The following is a 26,750-nucleotide window of genomic DNA, read 5'->3' as shown; positions in this document are numbered from 1 at the left end:
CCAAGCCAGTTCCCAACCCATTTCGTCAATGTGTTGCCCAATCCTATAGAACTCATCTTGCTCAGCAACCTGCGGTGTGGTACGCTATCGAATGCTTTACTTGGGAAATTCCATTGCTTATTCCTAGGATAAACAGCATACAATCTGTTCTCTTTTGGGATCTTGCCAGGTACTTGTGACCTGGATTGGCCACTGTTGGAAAACAGAATTCTGGTTTTGATGGATATTTGATCTGTCCCAGTTTGGTGGTGTTTATAAGAACATAAGAATTCCCATCAGTTGCATTTCCTTATGCTGTTCACTTTCTTTGTACTGGGAAAGCATAGGAGGGGAAGAAGGATGACATTTTAGTGGCCATAGTGGTGGCTTCTTACTTTTGGGTGCCTGTTCCTGGGCAAAATATAAAGGCTGAAATAAAACCAGTTTGTGGTAAGTATTAATTAGCCAACTTGTTGACTATGGAAAGGAGACAACCTAACAAAGTTTAGAAGAGAAATGTTGAATACAAAGTTTTCTGTTTAATTTAAATAAGTCTATTTTGGTTTGAAGCACATTGTATTTTATAGTAAGTATAAAACTTTCCCTAAAACTGTTATGAAATAAAAATTATATCCAGTAAATTCACCACCAGGAAGTCTGCCTGGACATTATTCCTTCAAAATTACCTCTTATTCAACTTTCTATTTTATTTCTTTATTAGGATTTATTTACTACCTATTTGAAGAAATTCACCTAAGGTAGTGTACAAGAAAATCAATCCACACAAAGGAAAGATATAATAATAATAACTACTAGTATAATCAAGCCTAATCTGTTCAGTCCTTTCTTTCCGTTCTTTCAGTCCTTTTCCTTCTTTTCTCTTTATCAATGACTGGTCATACAAAGAAATGAACACTGGTTGATGGCAAAGGAGTAGAGGCTAATTTTCTTTCTTATAAACAGGAATATGAGAAGGTTCTCAAAACTTACTGTACATTTAACAATGGCACTAAACCATCATTAAATGCATGTATTTTAGCACCCTATTATCCAAAAGGCTCACCGTGATTTTATCTGTGTTTTCTGGCAGCCTCTAATTGTACTATGCGAATGTAGTACAACAAAGTCATTAATATTAAAACTGTATTCTAATATAGTATATAATGAAGTCAAGATTATTAAAATTAGCTCCCCAGGCAATTCCCCAAAGGGAACGCTCCTCTATTTACGTGGAATTGGGGCTGATATTTAGCAGCAGGGTCTGAGCTGTCCTGCCTTACTTTCCTGTCAGTGACTGAGTGCTGATTGGCTCAGGCACACAGGAAAATAAAGCTCAGATCTACGATCACAGATATCCCAGATTCCCTCCCTGCAGTGCCCAAAAACAAGTCTGGTGATCTAGTGCCCTCCCATCATTGCTGCCCCATCAACTTCAAAAGATCGGCAGGAGGGATGCCCACTTCTACCTGCCATAGGGTCGGGGACCCCCCGGTGACACATCAAAATCGCACGCAAATCTGGGCCGACAATCGCACGCAGGACATCAATTTGCCAGATTTAAACTGAATTGTAAAGCGCTCAGGGCGGATATGGGGGGGGGGAATCCCCCATTTAACTTTGGGGGGGTGTGAGGGGAACCCCCCCATTACAGAGGAAACAACTTTTTCCCTAAAGATAGGGAAAAAGCCTGTTTCTTCTATAATGGGGGTGGGGGGTGTCCCCCCAACAGCAGCGCCAACACTACTAAGTTAAGTTTAGGGTTTCCCCCCCCTAACGGCAGCACCAACACTACTAAGTTAAGTTTGGTGTTCCCCCCCCCTCGGAGTGCTTTAAAATTCAGTTTAAATCCAGCGCACTGTTGTCCTGCACATGATTTTCTCACGCGGTTTATTGTCGAACAAAGGAATTGAGAGACTAAACCACAGCTTTATAGATATCCAATGGAGGTAAAAGAGAAGATTCAGCCCAAGAAGCTGCTTGACCCCGAGTGCCGGACAATCCGAAGAACTCTGCCCACAAGAGGCCATGGTGGAAAGACATACAACAGGCCGTCTGACCGCCAAGCCTGCACCAGAGCATCCAGCTCCTTGATCTGGCAATCCCTGCACTGACTGAAGAACCTTGGCTCTTTGGTGCTAACACTTGAGGCCATGAGGTTCTTGACTGGCTGACCCCAAGCCTGAACAATGAACTTGAGGCTTCCATAGGAGCATAAGAATTGCCGCTGCTGGGTCAGACCAGTCGTCCATCATGCCCAGCAATCCGCTCCTGCGGCAGCCCTTATGTCAAAGACCAGTGCCCTAATTGAGTCTAGCCTTACCTGCGTATGTTCTGGTTCAGCAGGAACTTGTCTTACTTTGTCTTGAATCCCTGGAGGGTGTTTTCCCCTATAACAGCCTCCAGAAGAGCATTCCAGATTTCTACCACTCTCTTGGTGAAGAACTTTCTTATGTTTGTATGGCATCGATCCCCTTTTAACTTTAGAGAGTGCCCTCTCGTTCTCTCTACCTTGGAGAGGGTGAACAACCTGTCTTTATCTACTAAGTCTATTCCCTTCATTCCTGAGACATCATTTGCTGGGATCTACAACATGATGACTTAGAAAATCTGCCTGGATGTTGTCCATGCTGGCAATGTGGGAAACCGAGATGTCCCAAAGATGAGCCTCCGCCCACTCCATGAGCAGAAGTCTCCAGCCTCACCAGATGACTCTTGGTGCCCCCTTAACGATTGACATAAGCCACTGCTGTGGCATGGTCTGAGAGAACTCGAACAAGGACTGGAATTCCCCCAAAGCTAGCTAAATGACGCTGGTCTCCAGAACATTGATCTACCAGGCCACCTCCACTGGTGTCTAGCTGCCCTGAGTTGAGTGACCAAGAAATTGAACTCACTGAGACTGGCGTCCGTTAGAAGCAGTCCACTGTGACTGATCGAGGCTCACTCCCTGAAGCAGATTGGAGGACTGGAGTCACCAGCATAGGCTGCGTCAAACTAATCACCTGAGTGAGACTGGAGAGTCCAGATTGTGAATCTGTGGCGACCACCGATGAAGACGCACATTCTGAAGAGGATGCATGTGAGCCCAAGCCCACCATACCACTTACAAGGAGGTCGCCATGGACCCCAAGACCTGCAGAAAGTCTTGTGCCAGCGGACATCAGCAATTCATCAGACAGCAAATCTGTATCTGCAATTTGTACACCCTGGTCTCTGGAAGAAAAACTCTCCCCAAGCTGGTGTTGAAAAGTACACTGAGATACTCCAAGTGTTGAGATGGAGTCAACCAACTCTTGCACAGGTTGACCACCCAGCCCAGGGATTGTAGAAACTCCATAACTCAAGCTGTAACCCGGGAACTCTTCTACAACTTTGCTCAAATCAACCAATCGTCCAGATAGGGATGCACCAGAATGCCTTCCTTGCGCAAAGTTGCTACCACCACTACCACAATCTTGGTGAAGGTGTGCGGCACCGTAGCTAGACCAAAGGGAAGTACAAAAAATTGGTAATGCTCTCCCAAAATCGCAAAGCATAGGAATCATTAATGGGAGGCCCGAATGGGAACATGCAGATAGGCCATCAGGTCAAGAGAAGTCAGAAATTCCCCAGGCTGGACAGCCAGAATTACGGATTTTAGGGGTTTCCTTGCAAAAAGACGGAACTCAGAGCTCCGTTGACACCCTTGAGATCCAAAATGGGGCCAAAAAGAGCTATCTTTCTTGGGCACCATGAAGTAAATGGAGTACCTGCTGGTGTGAATCTCAGAGGCACTGGGACTACCGCTGCTGAAAAGCCTTTCTCTTCCAAGTTGCCTGACAAGGAGAGGAAACGATCTGGCACAGGTCGTGAAAACTCCAGAGCATAACCATTCTGAAACACTTCTAGGACCTACTGATCCATTGTGATCTTGGCCCATTCCTGATAAAACTCCCACAACCGGGCTTTGATGCACTGGGGGACGGACCTGCAATGAATCATTGGGCTGGACAGGAGGTGGAGGAGCCACTAGAAGAGTCGCAACCCCCCCCCCCCCCTGACAATTCTCCCTAGGCGGATGCCTAGGAGTCCTGAAGGGTTCCCTGGTAGTAGGGATCATACCAGTTCTGGGTTTGGTTGCAAGTTGTTCGGTCCGCTGATCAGGGACCATGGTTGCAACAGCCTGCTGTTTGTGCTGGCTTTCCCTCCGACATCAGTTCCTGGCCTTGTAACCTGGAAGTGATTTCAGAGGGAGCCAGGTCAGTGTGAGCAACAGGCTAGTGTGCTTGTGCTGGCGAATATTTTAAGGAGGTATGGGGGTCGGGGAAAGGAGAGTGCGATGGTAGTGTGGGGATGAGAAGAGTTGTCCACACCCCCACCAAGATGGTGCCCGGGGCAGTCCACCCCCCTTACTACGCCACTGCAACCAATCAAATAAAAAGAAAATGCCTTTGGGGATTCTGTCTCTGAATCCTTGATTCTCTTGTTGTGGAGGATGGCAAGGTGCTATAGAAGAGCCTGAATGCTGTGCTGGCCTCTGATTGCTCAGTCAACAGCAATGAGGGGATTTGAGAAACCCCTGATGGCATGAAGCACAGGATTGTGTGGGCACAAAGGAGCAGCCATGAATGAGCAGCCTGAACAGAGGTAAGGAGCCTGGAGCAAGCAGTGCAGTGTAGAGTTGCAGCCACAAGCAGGGCCTTCACTGAAGTCTCTGAAGTAGGGTTACCATACGTCCAGGAAAACCCAGACATGTCCAGTTTTTAGAGGACTGTCTGTGTGTCTGGAGGGATTTCCAAAACAGCAGTTTGTACAGGTTTTGGAAGGCCCTGAGCTTGAGGCTACGTCTGGAGGGCCTCTGCACATGTGCAGACATTAATGTGATAACACATGTGCATATCATCATCCATGCATGTGCGGAGGCCTTCCAGACAGTCTCTGCACTCAGGAAGAGACACTAGGTTCTTGAGGAGGCAGGGTGGGGTGGGGGGAAGGGGCTGGTGGCAGAATGGGGTTGGGCTACATGTCCTCTTTTCTTTTATAGAGGAAATCTGAAACTACACTGGTGTTTTGTTTTTGGACACTCTTACTTGTCACTGCTTGAACTAGTCATTACTCATGCACTGATAGAATGATGACATTTTCTCAATGAACTGAGGATTACTGCCATGATTTTAATGCAGAAGTAATTTGCATACTCACTGAATACTGCAACCTGAGGGTAATTTTTTTTCCAGGAAGCTCACAGTAGAAGCCATGCAGTCAGCAGCTTTACCACACAGCCTTCTGCATCAGCCAACATACATGGAAACAGGAGCATAAAAGTACCTCAACAGCAAAATTTTCTGTCTCAGTAAAAAAAACAAAAATAACTTATATCTCTTACTGGAGTGGCACAGGAAATATCCTTAATCTAATCTTTAAAGTACAAGATTTGACTTTAAAGATTGGACCAGAAAGACACTTCAGAAGATTGAACTAAGGATTAGACTTTAAAGATTGGACTAAAAGAGATTGGACCAATCAATCAAAGTACTGAATTGGCCCATAAGGATCGGATCAACAGACTGATTGAAGACTACACAGCTGATCCTTACAAGGACTTCTCTGGTTTTTTTTTTTGCCCTATTCCAACATAAAGTTAGGTGCCTTTTGGAACACTATGACTATGTGGATGTATATTTTAAAATGTTAGTGATATTTTCACACATAATGAATTAAATTGTTAACTTATTAAAAAAATTTAAATAATGTAAAACATAAATTAGGTTCAAGACCAAGGGTCTTTTATTACTTGTGATTACACATTGACTCTCTCTCTTTGTTTGGGAGACATTACATATTTGTGAGTTTTTTTTTTCTCTTTTTTTGATATGTTTAATAAATGCAACTAAAAATATTTAAATAACCTGACAATCCCCAGACTTTATTAGTAAATGAAATTTACAAACAACATAAGATTTAGCGATAACGGTGGAGTTGCAGGGTATTGCGTCTTCTCCAGGCTGCACGCCGTGAACCACCAATGGTGAGATGGAACTTGTGGCCCTTGCCAAGGCCACGGCTCTTCTTGCCAGCTGATGTTAGCCCACGCATCTCTCTGTGTTTGTGGACTGGCTTTGTGATCCACTGGGTGTCAGGGTTGCGCCTGATGGCTTTGTGGAATGGGTCAATAAGGATAACCTCAAAGAACTTGTATGTGGAATCTTCACCAACCCAGTATGAATTCAGTACTCTCAAACCCCCACAGTGCCGACCAGCACGCTCCTGAGAAGAGGAAAAAAAATGGAATACATGATAGAGGTAGTGTTTAAAACAAAACTCTTCCTAACACACATTCATATAAAAACTTTCCAACAGTTTAGAAATATTTGTAAAATGGCACATGTGGGTGAGGTGACTAGTTCTACTCACTGTCCAGCAGCATAAAAATTAAGGCTAATCACAATTTTGAACAATTATGTAATGAAAACCAAAGTATCTGGACAGAAATATCTTACTCATTTATTGGATTATTCATGTCTCATCCCCAAACTCTATAGCAGCAGTCTTCATTAATTTTTAAATAGGGACAAGTGTGTGTCAAAAACATTCACCACTTCCTGCTTGCCTTCAAACTTTAAGCTGGTTGGGGGTGGGGTCAGAGTATCCTCAAGTTTGTGATCATTTACAAATACACACGTGCCTATTAAACCACATGACTAAAGGACAAGACATTTCTCTTCTCCCCATCCCACTTTTCTTTTACTGTTCCAAGCCTAGGTAGAGAGGAAGAGTAGCAGAAAAATAAAACAAGCCAAAGACAATGGGGGCCACCATGGGAGCTCAGCCGCCATTCCCAGAAAGGTTGGTTACTGCCACAACTGGTTTGTTCTCTGGGAGTCAACACAGTGGAATTTTTGCCACCCCTGACGCAGCAGAAATGCAAAAAGCACAGTTACTTACCGTAACAGGTGCTATCCAGGGACAGCAGGCAGATATTCTTGACTGATGGGTGACGGCACCAACGGAGCCCCGGTACGGACAATTTTAGAGTGATTGCACTCTAAGAACTTTAGAAAGTTCTAGCTAGGCCGCACCGTGCGTGCGCGAGTTCCTTCCCGCCCGACAGAGGCGCGCAGTCCCCAGTTAGGATAAGCCAGCTAAGAAGCCAACCCGGGGAGGTGGGAGGGACGCAAGAATATCTGCCTGCTGTCCCTGGATAACACCTGTTACGGTAAGTAACTGTGCTTTATCCCAGGACAAGCAGGCAGCATATTCTTGACTGATGGGTGACCTCCAAGCTAACAAAAAGAGGGACGGAGGGAAGGTTGGCCATTAGGAAAACAAATTTTGTAAAACAGATTGGCCGAAGTGTCCATCCCGTCTGGAGAATGCATCCAGATAATAATGAGATGTAAAAGTATGAACTGAGGACCAAGTAGCAGCCTTGCAGATTTCCTCAATGGAAGTGGAACGGAGGAAAGCTACAGACGCTGCCATAGCTCTAATCTTGTGGCCCGTGACAGAACCTTCCAGTGTCAGGCCCGACTGAGCATAACAGAATGAAACGCAAGCAGCAAGCCAATTGGACAGGGTGCGTTTAGATACAGGATGACCCAACTTGTTAGGATCAAAGGACAACACAGTTGAGGAGATGATCTGTGAGGTTTGGTGCGTTCAAGATAGTAAGCCAGAGCACGTTTACAATCCAAGGTATGCAAAGCCTGTTCACCTGGATTAGAATGAGGCTTTGGGAAAAAAACAGGTAGGACGATGGATTGGTTAAGATGAAACTCAGACACAACCTTAGGAAGGAATTTTGGATGTGTACGGAGGACGACCTTATCATGGTGAAAAACAGTGAAAGGTGGATCAGCCACCAGTGCATGGAGCTCACTGACCCTCCTGGCAGAAGTGAGAGCTATAAGAAAGACCACTTTCCAAGTTAGAAATTTAAAATGCGCTGTGGCCAAAGGCTCGAAAGGAGGTTTCATTAACGCAGAAAGAACCACATTAAGATCCCATACAACAGGAGGGGCCCTAAGAGGTGGCTTCACATTGAAAAGGCCCTTCATGAACCTCGAAACCAAGGGATGAGCTGAGAGGGGTTTTCCATGAATCGGCTCATGAAAAGCTGCAATAGCACTAAGGTGAACTCTTATCGAAGAGGATTTAAGACCAGAGTCAGATAAGGACAGAAGATAGTCCAACACCAGTCCTACTGCTATAGACATGGGATTATGGTGATGTAAGAGGCACCAGGAAGAAAACCGAGACCACTTTTGTTGGTAACATTGAAGAGTAGACGGTTTCCTGGAGGCATCAATAATAGAACGGACAGGCTGAGAAAGGAGAGAGTGAGCCGAAGTCAGCCCGAGAGATACCAAGCTGTCAGGTGCAGAGACTGTAAGCTGGGATGAAGTAGAATTTGCTGATGCTGTGTAAGTAGTGAAGGAAACAGTGGAAGAGGTATGGGTTCCCTGGAACTGAGTTTAAGTTTAATACAGATTTGATTAATCGCTTCATCTAAATTCGAAGCGATATACATAATGATAAAAATTACAATATAAAAATAAAATCATAGTAGATAATACTAACAGGGTTAATGACAAATATGACAAAACTGGAAACAAAAGGAAAATATAGGTTATAAGTTACAATTTAAATAAAGGTTAAATAAACATATAGGGGAGGCACATAAGGAGAGGGTAATGATAATAATTTAATAAGATAAAATTTGAAAGGAAGATAAAAATTGAAAGTGAGACTTGAAATAATAACTTTAAGAGATTCTCATGATTATTAAAAGGTCAATTAAAAGCTAGTTAGATTATGAAGGCGTCATTAAAAAGGAAAGTTTTTAGTTTACTTTTAAATTTATCTAAATTAATTTCTTCCCTTAGATGGCTCGGTAGAGAATTCCAAGTCTGGGGTGCAGTGATTGAAAAAATAAATTGTCGACGCGTATTTATTATTTTTAGCGATGGAATCGTTAATAGATGCTGTTCGGAAGATCTTAAAGTTCTATTAGCTGTGTAGGGGATTAGCAATTTGTAAATGAAAGCTGGAGTTTTAAAAAGAAGTGATTTAAAGGTGAGCAAGCTAAGTTTATATATTATTCGATGAGCCACCGGAAGCCAATGGGCATCCTTAAGAAGAGGTGTTATGTGATCGAATTTTTTTGCTTTATAAATAAGTTTAATGGATGTATTTTGTATTATCTGTAAGCGTTTTATTTCCTTTTGAGCTATACCTTTAAACAGGGCATTACAGTAATCTATCTTTGAAATGACAAGTGAATGAATAAGGATATTTAGAGAATTGGTACTAAGGAACTGTGAGACAGAGCGGATTTGTCGAAGCCTGAAGACTTAATGATACTACTAATATGATCGTGGAAGGAAAGAGTGTGATCGAAAATAACTCCTAGTATTTTAATGTTGTTTACCTCTTGTAAGGGATGACCCTTAATAGAAATTGGGAGGCTGAGTTTGGGATTATCCTTCCAAGGAAAAAGTAGTACATTGGATTTATTGATATTCAATGCAAGTTTATTATTGTTTAGCCAGTTATGTATTTGTTCTAGTTTTGTATTGATCACAAATATGTCAGAGGGATTATTGGTATCAATGGGGTGCAGAAGTTGAATATCGTCGGCATAAGCGAAGACATTAAAGCCGATAGATTGACATAGAGTCAACAAAGGTGCAAGGAATATATTGAATAGAAGTGGAGAAAGTATGGAACCTTGAGGGACACCATTTGAAGTTGAGAAAGTATCAGAAGTTGTATTATTAAAAAAAACGGATGAAGAACGATCAGAAAAGTATGATTGAAACCAAGATAAAACTTGGTCTGTGATGCCAATTGATTGGAGTCTAGTTAATAATAGCTCATGATCGATCGTGTCGAATGCAGCCGAAAGATCTAAAGAAACTAAAAGAACTGATTGATGATGGTCTAAAAAATAGTGAATAATGGTGGTCATGCCTATTAATGAATGTTCTGTAGAATGATGTTGCCTAAAACCAGTCTGATTGGGGTGAAGAATATTAGTTTTTTCGATAAAATCTGAGATCTGGTTAAACACCACCTTCTCAGTTAATTTAGATAAGAATGGAATATTGGCTATAGGTCTGTAATTTGACATATCTTCAGAACTAACTTTGTGATTTTTGATGATCGGATGAATAATTGAGTGTTTCCAAACAATAGGAATGATACCTTTTTTTAGACTGTCACTAACCAGAGTGAGGATTGCTGGACCGAAGATCTTAAAGAATCGCTTAAGGAGGAAAGGAGGAAAAGAATCCGTTTGGGAACCTTTTAGATTAATAGTTTTTAAAGTGGATTCAATCTCTGCTAAATTAGGGATATTAAACAAAGAACATTTTGAAGAAAGTGAACTAGGCTCAATTTGTACGTGATCAGATTTAGTTAGTGTATTTATTTTGAAAGTAGATCTAATCTTATCAATTTTTTCAATAAAATAAGTTGCGAGTTCCTGAGAAGTAAGTTTAAGTTCAGTATCTTGATTTTTATGTTTGTTAGAGTATGTGATTGAATTCAGTATGCGATAAAGTTGAAGCAGAAGGGAGAACCAATGCTGTCTGGGCCACCGTGGAGCGATGAGAATCATGGTGGCTTGTTCCCTCTTGAGCTTGAATAATGTGCGCAGCATGAGCGGAAGAGGAGGAAATGCATAAAGGAAGAGATTGGCCCAATCCAGGAGAAATGCATCGGGTTCCAGACGGTGAGGAGAGTAAAGTCTGGAGCAAAACAGGGGCAGCTGATGGTTGTGGGGCGCTGCAAAAAGATCCACTTGAGGTGTGCCCCATTGAGAGAAAATGGACTGGAGGGTCGAGGGATCGAGAGTCCATTCGTGAGGTTGAAGAATTCTGCTGAGATTGTCTGCTAAGCAATTCTGTTCCCCTTGGATGTAGACCGCCTTCAGGAATAGGTGACGAGCAGTCGCCCAGGTCCAAATCCTTTGAGCTTCCTGACACAAGAGACGGGATCCCGTCCCTCCCTGTTTGTTGATGTAGTACATTGCAACTTGGTTGTCTGTGCAAATGAGTAGTACCTGAGGAAAAAGAAGATGTTGAAAAGCCTTGAGGGCGTAAAACATCACTCTGAGTTCCAGGAAATTGATGTGGTGTTTCTTTTCCTGGGCAGTCCAAAACCCCTGAGTTTGGAACTCGTTCAAGTGAGCTCCCCATGCATAGGGGGAGGAATCCGTGGTGATGACCAGTTGATGAGGAGGTAGATGGAACAGCAGACCTCTGGATAGATTTGAAGATGTCAACCACCAAAGAAGCGACTGCCGAAGAGACGAGGTCACAGATATGAGTTGTGAACAAGGATCCGTCGCTTGAGACCACTGGTTCGCTAAGGTCCATTGAGGAGTACGTAGGTGGAGACGTGCGAAGAGGGTGACATGCACTGTGGAGGCCATGTGACCCAAGAGTACCATCATGTGGTTTGCAGAAATGGACGTTTGCTGCAACACCCGTTGACAGAGATGAAGTATGTTGTGAAGGCGATTTGTTGGAAGAAATGCCCTCATCTGAAGTGTGTCCAGAATGGCTCCAATGAATTGAAGTCGTTGAGTTGGAATTAGATGCGACTTGGGTCGATTGATTTCGAACCCTAACAGTTGAAGGAAGAGAATGGTCTGATTGGTAGCAAGTTGAACGGTCTGCGGAGAATGAGCCTTGATCAGCCAGTCGTCCAGATAAGGGAAGACTTGAAAATTGTGAGAGCGGAGATAAGCCGCGACCACAATCAGTCATTTGGTGAATACCCTGGGAGAGGAGGCTAGACCGAAGGGTAACACCTTGTACTGGTAATGATGCTGGTTGACGAGGAAGCGTAGATATTGCCTGGACGTTAGATGGATAGGAATGTGAGTGTACGCCTCCTTGAGATCGAGAGAGCATAGCCAGTCGCCCTGAGAGAGAAGAGGATATAGGGTTGCAAGAGATAACATTTTGAACTTCTCCTTGACCAGACACTTGTTGAGATCTTTGAGATCTAATATAGGTCTGAGGTCTCCGGTCTTTTTGGGTACTGGAAAGTACCGGGAGTAAAATCCCAGGCCTCGCTGGTCTTGAGGAACTGGTTCGATGGCATTGAGAAGGAGGAGGGAGTGAACCTCCTGAGCCAGTAGGAGGGACTGAAAGTGGGTGGAAGCAGACTCTTTTGGCAGGCCTAAAGGTGGAGGAGTCTGGAAGTTTAGGGAGTAGCCGTGGGCTATGATTGAAAGAACCCACTGGTCGGAGGTGATTACCTCCCAGCGAGAGAGGAAAATTCGAAGTCGACCTCCTATGGGCTGATGAAGAGAACAGGAGGGAGGAAGACTGGCAATGCCCTGGAGAAGGGAGTCAAAAGGGCTGTGTCGGCTTAGGTTGAGGAGCAGGTTTAATGTTAGGCTGTTGCTGCTGACGAGCCTGTTGTTGCTGTTGACGTTATCTCCGAGGTTGGGGAGGATGAGGTTGAGCCGGCCGAGCCGAAAATCTCCTCTGATAGGAAGATTGTTGTCTAAATGGACGAGGAGGAGGAGGTTTCTTCTTGTTTTTCAACAAGGTGTCCCACCTAGTTTCATGGGCAGATAACTTTTGGGTGGTGGTATCCATGGAATCCCTAAATAGCTCATCCCCTAGGCAGGGCGCATTGGCAAGTCGGTTCTGGTGGTTTACATCCAGGTCTGAGACTCGAAGCCATGCCAACCTTCTCATTGCCACAGACATAGCAGTGGCCCGTGATGTCAGTTCAAAAGTATCATAAATTGAACGGACCATAAACTTTCTGAGTTGCAAAAGGCTAGAGGTGCATTGCTGAAAAGCAGGAAGTTTACGGTCCGGTATATACTTTTGAAAAGAAGTCACCTGTTGGATGAGATGTTTTAGATAAAAAGAGAAGTGGAACGCGTAGTTACCTGAACGGTTGGCCAAGATCGCATTTTGGTAAAGGCGTTTCCCAAATTTATCCATGGCCTTGCCCTCTCTGCCAGGAGGGACAGAGGCATAAACACTAGCTCCTGCAGATTTCTTCAGGGTCGACTCCACCAGCAGACTCATGGGGGAGTTGGTGTTTGTCAAACCCTGGAATAGGAATCACTTTATAAATAGATTCAAGTTTTCTCGGGGCTCCTGGTATTGTCAAAGGAGTTTCCAAATTTTTATAGAAAGTTTCCCTCAAGATGTCATGGAGGGGCAACTTTAAAAACTCTTTGGGAGGTTGGTCAAAATCCAAAGCATCGAGAAATGCTTTGGATTTTTTAGAGTCAGACTCTAGAGGAATAGAAAGAGAGTCTGACATCTCCTTTAAGAATTTGGTGAAGGAGGAGTGCTCTGGTTTAGTAGCAGGATCCTGCACCGATGGATCATCCTCTTCAGACGAATAATCCTCCTCGGTACCGAGGGGATCATCAGAGTCATCCCACAAGTCAGGGTCCCGTACCGATTGAAGGTGGCCCTGAGAGAGTGGAGTGGATGTTTCGGTATGTTTTGTCTTGCGTACCGATTTCCCTGAACGGGTCGATACGGTACCTGGTGACTGCACAGTGGTACGGGTTTCAGAGACCGGTACCGGATCAGAAACTGAAAGAACAGTGCGTCGATGAGACCTTGGTTCTGCTGATAGAATAGGCATGGATAAAGATTTCTGCGGTGCCGATAATGCCGATGCCGATAATAGAGGCTGCTCGACAATCGGCACCGAAGGCTCAGTGGGTACCGACACTGGAAGGGTCGGCGTCAATAGAGCCGGGAGCAATTGTTGCAGTTGCTCCTTAAGTTGGGCCTGAAGGATAGAGGCAATACGCTCATCCAACATTGGTCCCGATGGCACCGGTACTGCTTTTTTCTTGCTCGGTACCTGCGGTGCAGCTCGACGCTCCGGTGGAGTCGATGCCGATGAAGAGGCAGTAACTTCGATGGGAGCGGAGCGCTTACGGGGCCGGCGCGCAGTCTGCAGGACTTGGCTCACTGCTTGTTCGACTGGCGGCCCGAGGACAGTAGGGGAAGGCTTCTTAGCCGGCTTACCTACTGGTTGCGACACCGGTGATGTAGTTTGCGGTGCCGAAACTGTCGGTGTCGGTTTGGAGGAAGTTGCCGACGTCGATACCGGAGGAACTTCCATAGCGGTACCGAACAGGATCCGCTGTTGTATTTGCCGGTTTTTCAAAGTCCTCTTTTGAAGAGAACTACAGCGGGTGCAGGTTTCAGCCCTGTGGTCCGGACCCAGACACTGTAGGCACCACTTGTGCGGGTCGGAAAGAGATATAGGACGTGCACACCGCTGGCACTTTTTAAAACCCGGTGATGGGGGCATGAATGGAAAAACGGCTGTAGCAAAATCGAAGCCCGAGGCTTCGATGGTGCCAACAGGCCCCGCTGGGGCCGACCGCAAAAAAACGAAATAAAGTAGTTTTTTTTTTTTTTTTAACACGAACAAATTAAAATGAGAAAAGGAAAAAATTCTCTAAGAGAAAAAACGCGCGAGCAGGAAGGCGAAAATACTTGAAAAAAATTTCCAACAGCCGTTGGAAACACGCGTCTTCTTAGCTCCGCGGAAACTAAGAAACTGGGGACCGCGCGCCTCCGTCGGGCAGGAAGGCACTCGCGCATGCGCGGTGCGGCCTAGCTAGAACTTTCTAAAGTTCTTAGAGTGCAATCACTCTAAAATTGTCCGTACCGGGGCTCCGTCGGTGCCGTCACCCATCAGTCAAGAATATGCTGCCTGCTTGTCCTGGGATAATAAGGATTTCTTTGTTGGGTGAAATAGACGTGATCCAGGTGCCTGACTGCGGTCTGAACAGCGCTATTGTGACCCAAAGTAGGAGGAAAGGTGGAATTCGTAGTAGAAGATCTGCCAGGACTTCAGACAGTCAAAACCAATAAATCGGGGCAAACAATTCAAGCAAAAATAACTTGAAGAGGAGTGAATAAAATATCAATACACAAATAGAAAAGTCACTGCTTATCAAAAATTGTAATGATATAACTGTATGTTTTTCACATGGTATTCAATAGAACTCTGCTCAGAGACATGAAGGCAATCTGTTCCGCCTCACCACCCAATCATTGCAGTGTTCTAAAAATGTATATAGCTTCACTCTCACTACTGAATGGCTAGCTGTTACAGCTATGCTAGGAGTCTTCATTCAAATTGTAATATTCAAAAAATAATTTGAAAAACTTAGCTTAGCAATGTGGCTGGTTCCGACGTGCCACGTTTCGACCCTGCGTCAGGGAACCGACAGCAAGACAATTTTACACATAGGAGGTGAAAGCTCATGAAAAACCGCGATTACACTAAATGCTGTATCTCTCAAAAGTGTACTTCAGGCAGAGCTATACCAAGACCTGCTACAGCTAAATTTGACTATTTATATTTGATCAAATTGTGACAAAGTTTGCTCTTTTTCCCATTTTGGGTGGGGCTGAAGAATTAAGTTGCTCATTGAATTGAAATAACATCTCTGCTATATTTTGTTAGCTTAAATTGGTGGAATTTTTTTGGAGATCCATGAAGCTGAACTGAGATCTCCTTTTTTCTCCACATTTATTTGTGCTATTTACAGTTAGCAGTGTGTTTAGGATTCATTTCAAATTGCATACATTGGATTACTGGCCCCCTCTAACTAGTGCTAGCACATTAATTTATTTATAAATTTGGAGATAAGTGTGCTACCTTGATAGAGAGAGGAGGTCACCAATGGCCCCTGCCCTTGTACTGAATACTGCTCTATAGCATCTTCTATATTCCAGAAAAGCATATTGCATTATTTCTCAGTTTTCATCAATATTGCAATCCTCCTCATTTTACAAGAGGCTTTGAAGCTGTGAACAAGTCCCAAGCCTCACACTGGGCAGCTTGGTTATGTCCCATCCCATAGGAATGAAAGATTAGGTTCTTACCTTTGCTAATCTTCTTTCTTGTAAATCCACACTTTATTCCGGGACCAGTGGGTTATTTCCGTCTACCCGCCAGGACGTTGTAGAAAGCCTCAAACTTTAGAGGCTTAAACCCTTCCCCCTCATACCTCATCACTATGCCAGTGCCTCAGATCCTTAGTCAGCAGGAAAAAGGAGGTATTGATGCCACTGTATAAGACTCTGGTGAGACCTCATTTAAGAACATAAGAAGTTGCCTCCGCTGAGGCAGACCATAGGTCCATCCTGCCCAGCGGTCCGCTCCCGCGGCGGCCCATCAGTCCCATTGCCTGAGCAATGGTCTATACCTATCTATACCCCTCAATCCCTTTTTCTTCTAGGAATCTATCCAAACCTTCTTTGAAACCATTTAATGTTTTCTTGTCTACAACAGCCTCTGGAAGCGCGTTCCATGTATCCACCACCCTCTGAGTGAAAAAGAACTTCCTAGCGTTTGTTCTAAACCTGTCCCCTTTCAATTTCTCCGAGTGCCCCCTTGTGCTCGTGGTGCCCCTTAATTTGAAAAATCTGTCCCTGTCTACTTTTTCTATGCCCTTCAGGATCTTGAAGGTTTCTATCATGTCTCCTCTAAGTCTTCGCTTCTCTAGGGAGAAAAGTCCCAACTGCTTCAATCTGTCGGTATATGGGAGATTTTCCATTCCCTTTATCAGTTTAGTTGCTCTTCTTTGTACTCCCTCAAGTACCGCCATGTCTTTCTTGAGGTACGGTGACCAGTACTGGACACAGTACTCCAGATGCGGCCGTACCATTTAGAATATATTGTGTACAATTCTGGAGACCGCACCTTCAAAAAGATATAAAAAGGATGGAGTCTGTCCAGAGGAAGGCTAATAAAATGGTGCGTGATCTTCGTCATAAGGTGTATGGGGACAGATTTAAAGATCTCAATCTATATACTTTGGAGGAAAGGCGGGAAAGGAGATATGATACAGACATTTAAATACCTATGTGATGTACATGTGCATGAGTCGAGTCTCTTTCATTTGAAAGGAAGCACTGGAATTTGAGAGGTGATAGGATCAGGAGTAATCTAAGGAAATACTTTTTTATTTAGAAAGGGTGGTAGATGCGTGGAACAGTTTCTCAGTAGAAGTGGTGGAGACAGAGACTGTGTCTGATTTCAAGAAAGCCTGGTATAGTCACGTGGGATCTCTTACAGAGAGGAAGAGATAATGGTTACTGCAGATAGACAGACTGGATGGGACATTTGGCCTTTGTCTGCCATCATGTTTCTATGTTACCATTCTAGTTGTGAAGGATTAGGTAACTCATAAGAACATAAGCAGTGCCTCTGCTGGGTCAGACCAGAGGTCCATGATGCCCAGCAGTCCGCTCACGCGGCAGCCCATCAGGTCTAAGACCTAATAGTAATCCTCTATCTATACCCTTCTATCCCCTTTTCCTTCAGGAAATTATCTAATCCCTTCTTGAACCTCAATACCGTACTCTGTCCTATCACACCCTCTGGAAGTGCATTTCAGGTGTCCACCACCCTTTGGGTGAAGAACTTCCTAGCATTGGTCCTGAACCTATCCCTTTTAATTTTTCCGAATGCCCTCTCGTTCTTGTAGTTTTCGAAAGTTTGAAGAATCTGTCCCTCTCCATTTTCTCTATGCCCTTCATGATCTTGTAAGTCTCTATCGTGTCCCCTCTAAGTCTCCCCAGTTTCTCTAATCTTTCAGTGTACGAAAGGTTTTCCATACCTTTTACCAGTCGCGTCGCTCTCCTCTGAACCTTCTCGCCATATCCTTCTTAAGGTACGGTGACCAATATTGGACGCAGTACTCCAGATGCGGGCGCACCATCGCCCGATACAATGGCAGGATAACTTCTTTCGTTCTGGTTGTAATACCTTTCTTGATAATACCTAGCATCCTGTTCGCCTTCTTAGAGGCCACTGTGCACTGTGCCGACGGCTTCATTGTCCTGTCCAGTACCCCCAAGTCCTTTTCTAGGCTACTTTCACACATTACCAGCCCTCCCATCTTATAGTTGTACATTGGGTTTCTGTTTCCTACATGCAAGACTATATTTCACTACATTAAACTTCATCTGCCATCTTTTCGCCCACTCTCCTAGTTTGTTCAGGTCCCTTTGTAAATCTTCACAGTCCTCTTTAGTCCTAACCCCACTAAATAGTTTGGTGTTGTCTGCAAATTTTATTACTTCGCACTTCGTCCCTGTTTCTAGATCATTTATAAATACATTGAACAGCAGCGGTCCGAGTACAGACCCCTGCAGAACACCACTTGTGACCCTCCTCCAGTCCGAGTAGTGGCCCTTCACTCCTACCCTTTGCCTCCTACCTGCCAACCAATTTCCGATCCATCTATGTACGTCTCCTTCCACCCCATGGTTCTTCAGTTTCCGCACTAGGCGTCATGGGGTACCTTGTCAAAGGCTTTTTGGAAATCCAAGTATACAATGTCAATGGGGTCCCCTTTGTCCCTCCGTTTGTTAATTCCTTCGAAGAAGTGCAATAAGTTCATTTGGCACGATCTTCCCTTGCAGAAGCCATGTTGGCTTGTTTTCATCAGTTTGTTCCTTTCTAGATGCTCATCGATGCTGTTTTTTATCAGCACTTCTGCCATCTTCCCCGGAACTGAAGTCAAACTTACCGGTCTGTAGTTCCCCGGGTCGCCTCTCGATCCTTTTTTGAAGATGGGTGTAACATTAGCTATCTTCCAATCCTCCGGGATTATGCCTGTTTTCAGGGATAGATTGCAAACCTGCTGTAGTAGTTCCGCTATTTCCTCCTTTAGTTCTTTCAATACCCTAGGGTGGATTCCATCTGGGCCCGGAGATTTGTCAGTTTTTAATCTATTTATCTGCTTGTGTATGTCTTCAAGGCTTACCTCCATGGATGTTAATTTTTCTGCTAGAGCTCTTTTGAAGATTTTTTTCAGGTTCTGGCACATTGGATGTGTCCTCATTTGTAAATACTGACGAAAAGAACATGTTTAGTCTATCCGCCACTTCTTTTTCCTCCTTCACCACTCCTTTCCTATCTCAGTCATCCAGCGGTCCCACCTCCTCCCCTTGCCAGCTGCTTCCCTTTAACATATCTGAAGAACGGTTTGAAATTTCGTGCTTCCCTAGCTAGCTTCTCTTCATATTCTCTTTTTGCTCTTCTAACCACGTGCTCTTTCCAGTTCTCCCCGGTTTTGACCGTTTTCCATTTCCAGAAAGCACAATTACTTAATCAGTGTTCCCTCTAAGCGGGCGGGTGTTGTGAGCAAACTTTTTTCACTGTGAGCTAAAAATATCGGGCGCCAGCAAGTTATGAGCCAAATAAATATGTTGTCAAAGTTGCTGATACATGAGGACGAGGTATTCAAAGGAATTTTAGGCCTACACGCTAAATTAAATAACGTTAAATAATATTTTTAAGAACACAGAAATTGTAGGGATGAAATGATATCTTAATAAATGTTTTACAACAAATGTAGTTATGTCTGTTACATCCATATGTGTAAACTGTAAATTAAAAACAGTCCAGAAGACAATACGTTTGATGCTTTCAATTTCTAGACCAGTGTTTTTCAACCTTTTTTGGGCAAAGGCACACTTGTTTCATGAAAAAAATCACGAGGCACACCACCATTAGAAAATGTTAAAAAATTTAACTCTCTGCCTATACTGACTATATATAAAGTAATTCTCTTGAATAGGAATCAAATAAACACAAAGAAAGTATTTTATAATTACTTTATTATGAAATAAAAATTATAAAAATTATAAAATACTTTATTCAGTGCGAAACCTGGGCCTGTTTGGCTGAACACAAAGCTGATATTCTGGCTGGAATGGAAGAAAGACACACACGTAGCTCTTCGTCAACAGCTCTCAGTCTCTCTCTGTATTTGGTTTTTATAGCATACAAAAATAGACAAATATACCCTCCATCCTTTTTATTAAACCACAATAGCAGTTTTTAGCGCAGGGAGCTGCGCTGAATGCCCAGCACTGCTCTTGACGCTCATAGGCTCCCTGCGCTAAAAACCACTATTGCGGTTTAGTAAAAGGGGACCATATTGTAAAATATAGACAGCAGATATAAATTCAGAACTGTGCATAGTAAGTGAAGGGAAGTTTTCATCTCTGGGAATTTACCCAGTTAACTATTAAGTTATTTGGGCAAATTCCTTTGAAAACTGTGGTAATACTGCCTCCACTTTGCTAAATTTAAAATAAAATCATTTTTCCTACCTTGTCTGGTGATTTCTGGTTGCACTTTCTTCTTCTGACTGTGCATCCAATCTTTCTTCCCTTCTATCAGCCTGTATGCTTTCTCTCCTCCACACCTCATTCCCTCCCCCAACTTTTTCTTCCTCTCTCCCTGACCTTTCTTTCTTTTTTTCTGTTTCTCTTCTTTCCTTCTGTTTCCCTGCCTGCCCCCTTTCTTTCTTTCTCCCAGCCTCCTGTCCAGCAGTAACTCTCTTCCCTTCCTCCCCTCCCAGCAGCATCTCTCCGTCTCCCTCTCCAGTAGCAGCTGTCCCTTTTTTTTCCTAGCCCAGCAGCTTCCCAGATTCCTTTCCCTCCTCCCCTCCCAGAAGCATCTCTCCTTCTTCTCCTTATCCAGTAGCAGCTGTCCCTTTTTTTCCTGGCCCAGCAGCTTCCCAGATTCCTTTCCCTCCTCCCCTCCCAGAAGCATCTCTCCGTCTCCTTCTCCCTCTCCAGTAGCAGCTGTCCCTTTTTTTCCTAGCCCAGCAGCTTCCCAGATTCCTTTCCCTCCTCCCCTCCCAGAAGCATCTCTCCTTCTTCTCCTTATCCAGTAGCAGCTGTCCCTTTTTTTCCTTGCCCAGCAGCTTCCCAGATTCCTTTCCCTCCTCCCCTCCCAGAAGCATCTCTCCTTCTTCTCCCTCTCCAGTAGCAGCTGTCCTTTTTTTTCCTGGCCCAGCAGCTTCCCAGATTCCTTTCCCTCCTCCCCTCCCAGATGCATCTCTCCTTCTCCTTCTCCCTCTCCAGTAGCAGCTGTCCCTTTTTTTTCCTGGCCCAGCAGCTTCCCAGATTCCTTTCCCTCCTCCCCTCCCAGAAGCATCTCTCCTTCTCCCTTTCCAGTAGCAGCTGTCCCTTTTTTCCCCTGCCCAGCAGCTTCCCAGACTGATAGTGGTTTTCTCCCCTCCCAGCAGCTCTTCTTACTTCCCAGCGCAGCGATTCACGAAGGCAGCCTCGGGTCCTTTGTTGTGTCGCGCCGCCTCTGAGGAAAGAGGAAGTTGCATCATCAGAGGCAGCCGCGACTCAGCAAAAGCCCCGAGGCTGCCTTCGTGAATCGCTGCGCTGGGAAGTAAAGGAGAGCTGCAGAGAGGGGAGAAAGCCACTGTCGGAGGCTCCCCAAGATCTCTCCGGCCCAGCGCACGCTTCCGATGCTGATCTTGCAGAAGTTCAAATGAGTCAATCTTGCCGGTCCTGCGCTGTGACGAGAAACTTGTGCGCTGCGACCTAATATTTTGTGCGCCAGCGCAGCTTAGCGGGAACACTGCTTACCATAACAGGTGTTATCCAGGGACAGCAGGCAGCTATTCTCACATATGGGTGATGTCATCAGTGGAGCCCGGATGCGGAAGCTCGCAAGCAAACTTGCTTGAAGAAACTCGAAGTTTCGAGTCGACCGCACCATGCATGCGCGAGTGCCTTCCTGCCCAGCGTAGGGCGCGTCTCCTCAGTTCAGACAGCTAGCAGAGAAGCCAACCAGGGGAGTTGGGTGGGTTGTGAGAATAGCTGCCTGCTGTCCCTGGATAACACCTGTTACGGTAACATAGAAACATAGAAACTGTAAGTAACTGCTTTATCCCAGGACAAGCAGGCAGCCTATTCTCAGATATGGGTGACCTCCAAGCTTACCAAAATGGGATGGTGGGAGTGTTGGCAATTTAAGAGAATAAATTTTGTAATACTGGCTGGCCAAACTGTCCATCCCGTCTGGAGAAAGTATCCAGACAATAATGAGAAGTGAAAGTATGAACCGAGGACCAAGTAGCAGCCTTGCAAATTTCCTCAATAGGTATAGATCTGAGGAAAGCTACTGAAGCTGCCATTACTCTAACTTTATGGGCTGTGACTCTACTGTGTAGGGGTAATCCAGCCTGGGCATAGCAGAATGAGATACAAGCAGCCATCCAGTTGGAGATGGTACGCTTAGAGATAGGATGTCCCAACTTATTGGGATCGAAGGAGACAAAAAGTTGAGGAGTAGTTCTGTGTGATTTGGTGCATTCCAAATAGAAGGCCAAAGCACGTTTACAGTCCAGAGTATGAAGAGCAATTTCTCCTGGATGAGAATGAGGCTTTGGAAAGAAGACTGGAAGAATAATGGATTGGTTGAGATGAAATTCCGAGACCACTTTAGGGAGCAATTTAGGATGAGAGCGAAGGACCACTTTGTCAAGATGAAATACCGTGAAATGTGGATCAGCAACTAAAGCTTGCAGCTCACTGACTCGTCGAGCAGAAGTGAGGGCAATGAGAAAGACCACTTTCCAAGTGAGATACTTCAGATGAGCCTTGTCAATTGGTTCAAATGGAGGCTTCATCAGTTGAGCAAGGACAACATTGAGGTCCCAAGGGGCCTTGGATACCAACTGTTGAAAGTCAATATTTGGCGTTATCTGTGTTGGCTATCTTTCCATTGTTGTTTGTATGGATTACATTGAATGACCCCTGATACAGGAGAATATACCAAAACACGGACCATGTTGGGTCCTTCAAGATATGGAAGCTTGAGTGCTCAGAACTTGAAGGCCCCTTATGCTTCTTTTCTGTTACCCAGTTAGTCAGCCCTTGCTCTTACTGCCCAGTACAAAAGTGCATCAGAAAGTCTGACCCACCACTTTATTCCTCGCCTTTCCACTTCAATATGGTTTATGGCCTGTTGTCCTTCACAATTGCTTCCTTCATGCAATTTCATCCTACTGCAGCATGCTACAAGGGCTATCCCGCCAGTACATAATATCCCTTCACGGTCCTCTGCTTGGGAATTACCAGTGTGTGGTCAATTCATCCTGCTTACCCATGGAGAAAGTTTGTTGTTAGTGATGTTAGTTATCTGTAAAAAGGGAGTTCTTTGTGGAGAGCAGGATAATTTAGCTACACAAACCTGCTAAGAATGCAATGGAGGGAAAATTTGCAGGCCATTTCTTACCAGAGTGCCCGACGGTGTCAGGTCAAAAGTGCGCGGGGACAAAGGCGCGCCCAGACAATTGAGCGCAGCGTGCGCCGCTCTAAATTACTGTTTTTAGTGGTCCGACGGGGGGGCGTGGGGGGAACCCCCCCACTTTACTTAATAGACATCATGCCGCGTTGTGGGGGCGTGGGGGGTTGTAACCCCCCACATTTTACTGAAAACTTCACCTTTTCCCTGTTTTTAGGGAAAAAGTTCAGTTTACAGTAAAATGTGGAGGGTTATAACCCCCCAAACCCCCCATAACGCCGGCGCGATGTCTATTAAGTAAACTGGGGGGGTTCCCCAACAAAACTCCCCGGAGCACCTAAAAACTGTAATTTAGAGTGGTGCGGCGGCGCGCACTGCGCTCAATTGTCGGCGCGCGCTTTTGTCTTTTGCGCCGTTGTCTATGAACCGTGCCCGACCATAATCAGGAAGGCCTCTTCCAGGCTCTTCTGAGCTCTAGGAAAACTAATCCATCGGATGATGTTACCAGCGTGTAGCTTATCCTGCTGTCCACAAAGAACCCCTGTTATAGCTAAGTAACTTCACTTGACACTATTACTGCCTAATTCCAACATGACAAAAGCATACTATTACCCACAGTAAGGGTGTACAACTATTCAACCACTATTTTTCCTGAAACATTCCTGAGTGCTAGCTGTGTTTAAGAACATAACATAACATAAGAACATAAGCAGTGCCTCCACCGGGTCAGACCATAGGTCCATCCTGCCCGGCAGTCCGCTCCCGCGGCGGCCCGAACAGGTCACGGCCTGTCTGAGTCACCAGAAGGGGCCCCCTTGCCACCTTGGTTTCCCATTGAGTTCTATCTTCCCATCGAAGTCCTAACCCTCCGGTCTTGCACATGCACGACCAGAGCAGGCCGCGACCCCTGGTTAGCTTTCTATACCTGTGTTACATCTCAGCACCTCTCTCAGTATCCCACGATCCCCCTATCCCTCAGGAATCCGTCCAATCCCTGTTTGAATCCTTGTACCGTACTCTGCCTGATCACTTCCTCCGGTAGCGCATTCCAAGTGTCCACGACCCTTTGGGTGAAAAAAAACTTCCTTGCATTTGTTCTGAACCTATCTCCCTTCAGTTTCTCCGAATGCCCCCTCGTGCCTGTTGACCCCTTCAGCCTGAAGAATCTGTCCCTATCCACCCTCTCTATGCCCCTCATGATCTTGAAGGTCTCTATCATATCTCCCCTGAGCCTCCTTTTTTCCAGAGAGAAGAGCCCCAGTCTATCCAACCTCTCGGCGTACGGGCAGTGTTCCAGCCCTCTTACCAGCTTCGTTGCTCTCCTTTGGACTCTCTCAAGTACCGCCATGTCCTTCTTGAGGTACGGCGACCAATATTGAACACAGTATTCCAGATGTGGACGCACCATGGCTCGATACAATGGCATGATGACTTCCCGCGTCCTGGTTGTTATGCCCCTCTTTATGATGCCCAGCATTCTGTTGGCTTTTTTCGAGGCTGCTGCGCACTGTGCAGATGGCTTCAGTGATGCATCCACCAGCACACCCAAGTCTCTCTCAAGACTGCTGTCTCCCAACATTGCCCCCCCCAATTTGTAGTTGAACAACGGGTTCTTTTTCCCTATATGCATGACCTTGCATTTTTCCACGTTAAAGCTCATTTGCCATTTGTTTGCCCAGTCTTCCAGCTTGTCCAGGTCCCTTTGCAGGTCCTCACACTCCTCCCTGGACCTAACTCTGCCGCACAGTTTGGTATCGTCTGCAAATTTTATAACCTCGCACTTTGCCTCCTTTTCCAGGTCATTGATAAATATGTTGAAGAGTAACGGCCCCAGCACCGATCCCTGTGGCACACCGCTCGTGACTCCCCGCCAGTCAGAGTATTGTCCCTTTACTCCGACCCTCTGCAGTCTACCCGACAACCAGTGCTCGATCCATCTGTGCACATCCCCTCCCACCCCGTGGTTCCACAGCTTCCTAAGCAGCCTTTCATGTGGCACCTTGTCGAAAGCCTTTTGAAAATCAAGGTAAATGATGTCTATAGGTTCCCCATTGTCCACCCGACTGCTTATTCCCTCAAAGAAGTACAGAAGGTTCGTTAAGCATGACCTTCCCTTACAGAATCCATGCTGGCTTGTTCTCAGTAGGCCATGTCTCTCGATGTGCTCGCAAATACCGTCCTTGATCATAGCTTCCACCATCTTCCCTATAATTGAAGTCAGGCTTACCGGCCTGTAGTTCCCGGGGTCACCCCTCGATCCCTTCTTGAAGATAGGTGTGACATTCGCCAATTTCCAGTCCTCTGGTACCTCTCCAGTTTTCAAGGATAGGTTGCAAACATGCTGGATTGTGCCCGCTATTTCTTGTCTTAGTTCTTTCAGAACCCTTGGGTGGATCCCGTCCGGGCCCGGCGATTTGCCGCATTTTAACCTGTCTATCTGCTTGAGGACATCCTCCTTACTTACCTCTATGTGTTCTAATTTTTCAGCCTGTTCCCCACTCATGAGCTCCTCTGAGTCCGGTATATTAGATGTGTCTTCTCTCGTGAAAACCGACGAGAAGAACGTGTTCAACCTCTCAGCTACCTCTTTATCCTCCTTAATCACTCCCTTCCTATCCCCATCGTCCAACGGCCCCACCTCCTCTCTCGCTGGTCGCTTCCCCTTTACGTAACTGAAGAATGCCTTGAAGTTTTTCGCCTCTCTGGCCAGCCCCTCTTCGTATTTCCCTTTTGCTTTTCTAACCTCTCGGTGGCATTCCTTTTGGCATTTCCTGTGCGCCTGGTGATTTTCCTCCGTTGGGTCCTTTTTCCATCTCCGGAAGGACACTTTCTTGTCATTTATTGCCCTCTTTACTTCTGTTGAGATCCAAACCGGGTCCTTTGACCGCTTGTTCATGCCGCCTTTCCTGAAACTTGGGACGTACATTCTTTGTGCTTCCTGCAGGGTGTCCCTGAATAGGGTCCAGGCGCTTCCTACAGTCTCCATCCTAAGGATGTTTTTGAGCTTCCTCCCCACCATTTCCCTCATAGCAACATAGTTCCCTTTCCTGAAGTTGAGCGCAGTTGTTGCGGTCCTCCTTAATGTGGGTGTCCCCCTTTCTAATGTGAATCGGATCGCGTTGTGGTCACTGTTGCCTAGTGGTCCTCCCACTTCTACCCCTCTTGCAGGCCCCCCTAATCCGTTTAGGATGAGGTCAAGAGTAGCACTCCCTCGCGTCGGTTCCCTGACTAGTTGCTCCATGAAGCAGTCCCTCACAGCTTCTACAAATCCTGTTTCCCTAGTGCAGTTGGAGTGACCCGTACTCCAGTCAATCCCCGGGTAGTTGAAGTCCCCCATCACTGTTACACTTCCAGTCCTGCATTCTTGTCTCAGTTCAGCTTCCAAGTCGTGTCCGATTTCCTCCGGCGTACCAGGTGGGCGATAGTACAGCCCCAGTTTTATGCCTGCACACTTGTTTCCCGGCAATTTGACCCATAGCGATTCCAGCCCTTCTGCCTTCTTTGCCATATCCATCCCGACCGAGTAGATAGAGTCCTTTATATATAGTGCTATGCCTCCCCCCTTCTTGTGGGTCCTGTCCCTCCTGTATAGCTTGTACCCCGGCAGCGCCACATCCCATTGATTCTCCTCTGTCCACCATGTTTCTGTAATTCCAATTATATCCAGGTCCTCCCCCTTGGCTACGACCTCTAGTTCACCC

The 26,750-nt window shown here is 45.4% G+C and overlaps 1 protein-coding gene across 1 annotated transcript in view; it reads right to left on the bottom strand.

Moving 5' to 3' along the window:
- Positions 1-5,793: 5,793 nt before the first annotated feature.
- Positions 5,794-26,750, bottom strand: part of LOC117353715 (60S ribosomal protein L15) — a 43,245-nt gene continuing 22,288 nt past the window's right edge. The window contains exon 4 of the mRNA XM_033929953.1: positions 5,794-6,225. Within this exon, the coding sequence (XP_033785844.1) occupies positions 5,920-6,225 (306 nt within the window). The 3' untranslated portion in view covers positions 5,794-5,919. The remainder of the gene's footprint in view (positions 6,226-26,750) is intronic.

This window comes from Geotrypetes seraphini, chromosome 2, assembly GCF_902459505.1.
Source record: "Geotrypetes seraphini chromosome 2, aGeoSer1.1, whole genome shotgun sequence".
Lineage (NCBI taxonomy): Eukaryota > Metazoa > Chordata > Amphibia > Gymnophiona > Dermophiidae > Geotrypetes > Geotrypetes seraphini.
The sequence above is the reverse complement of the archived record's forward strand: the minus strand, read 5'-3'. Positions and strand labels throughout refer to the sequence as shown.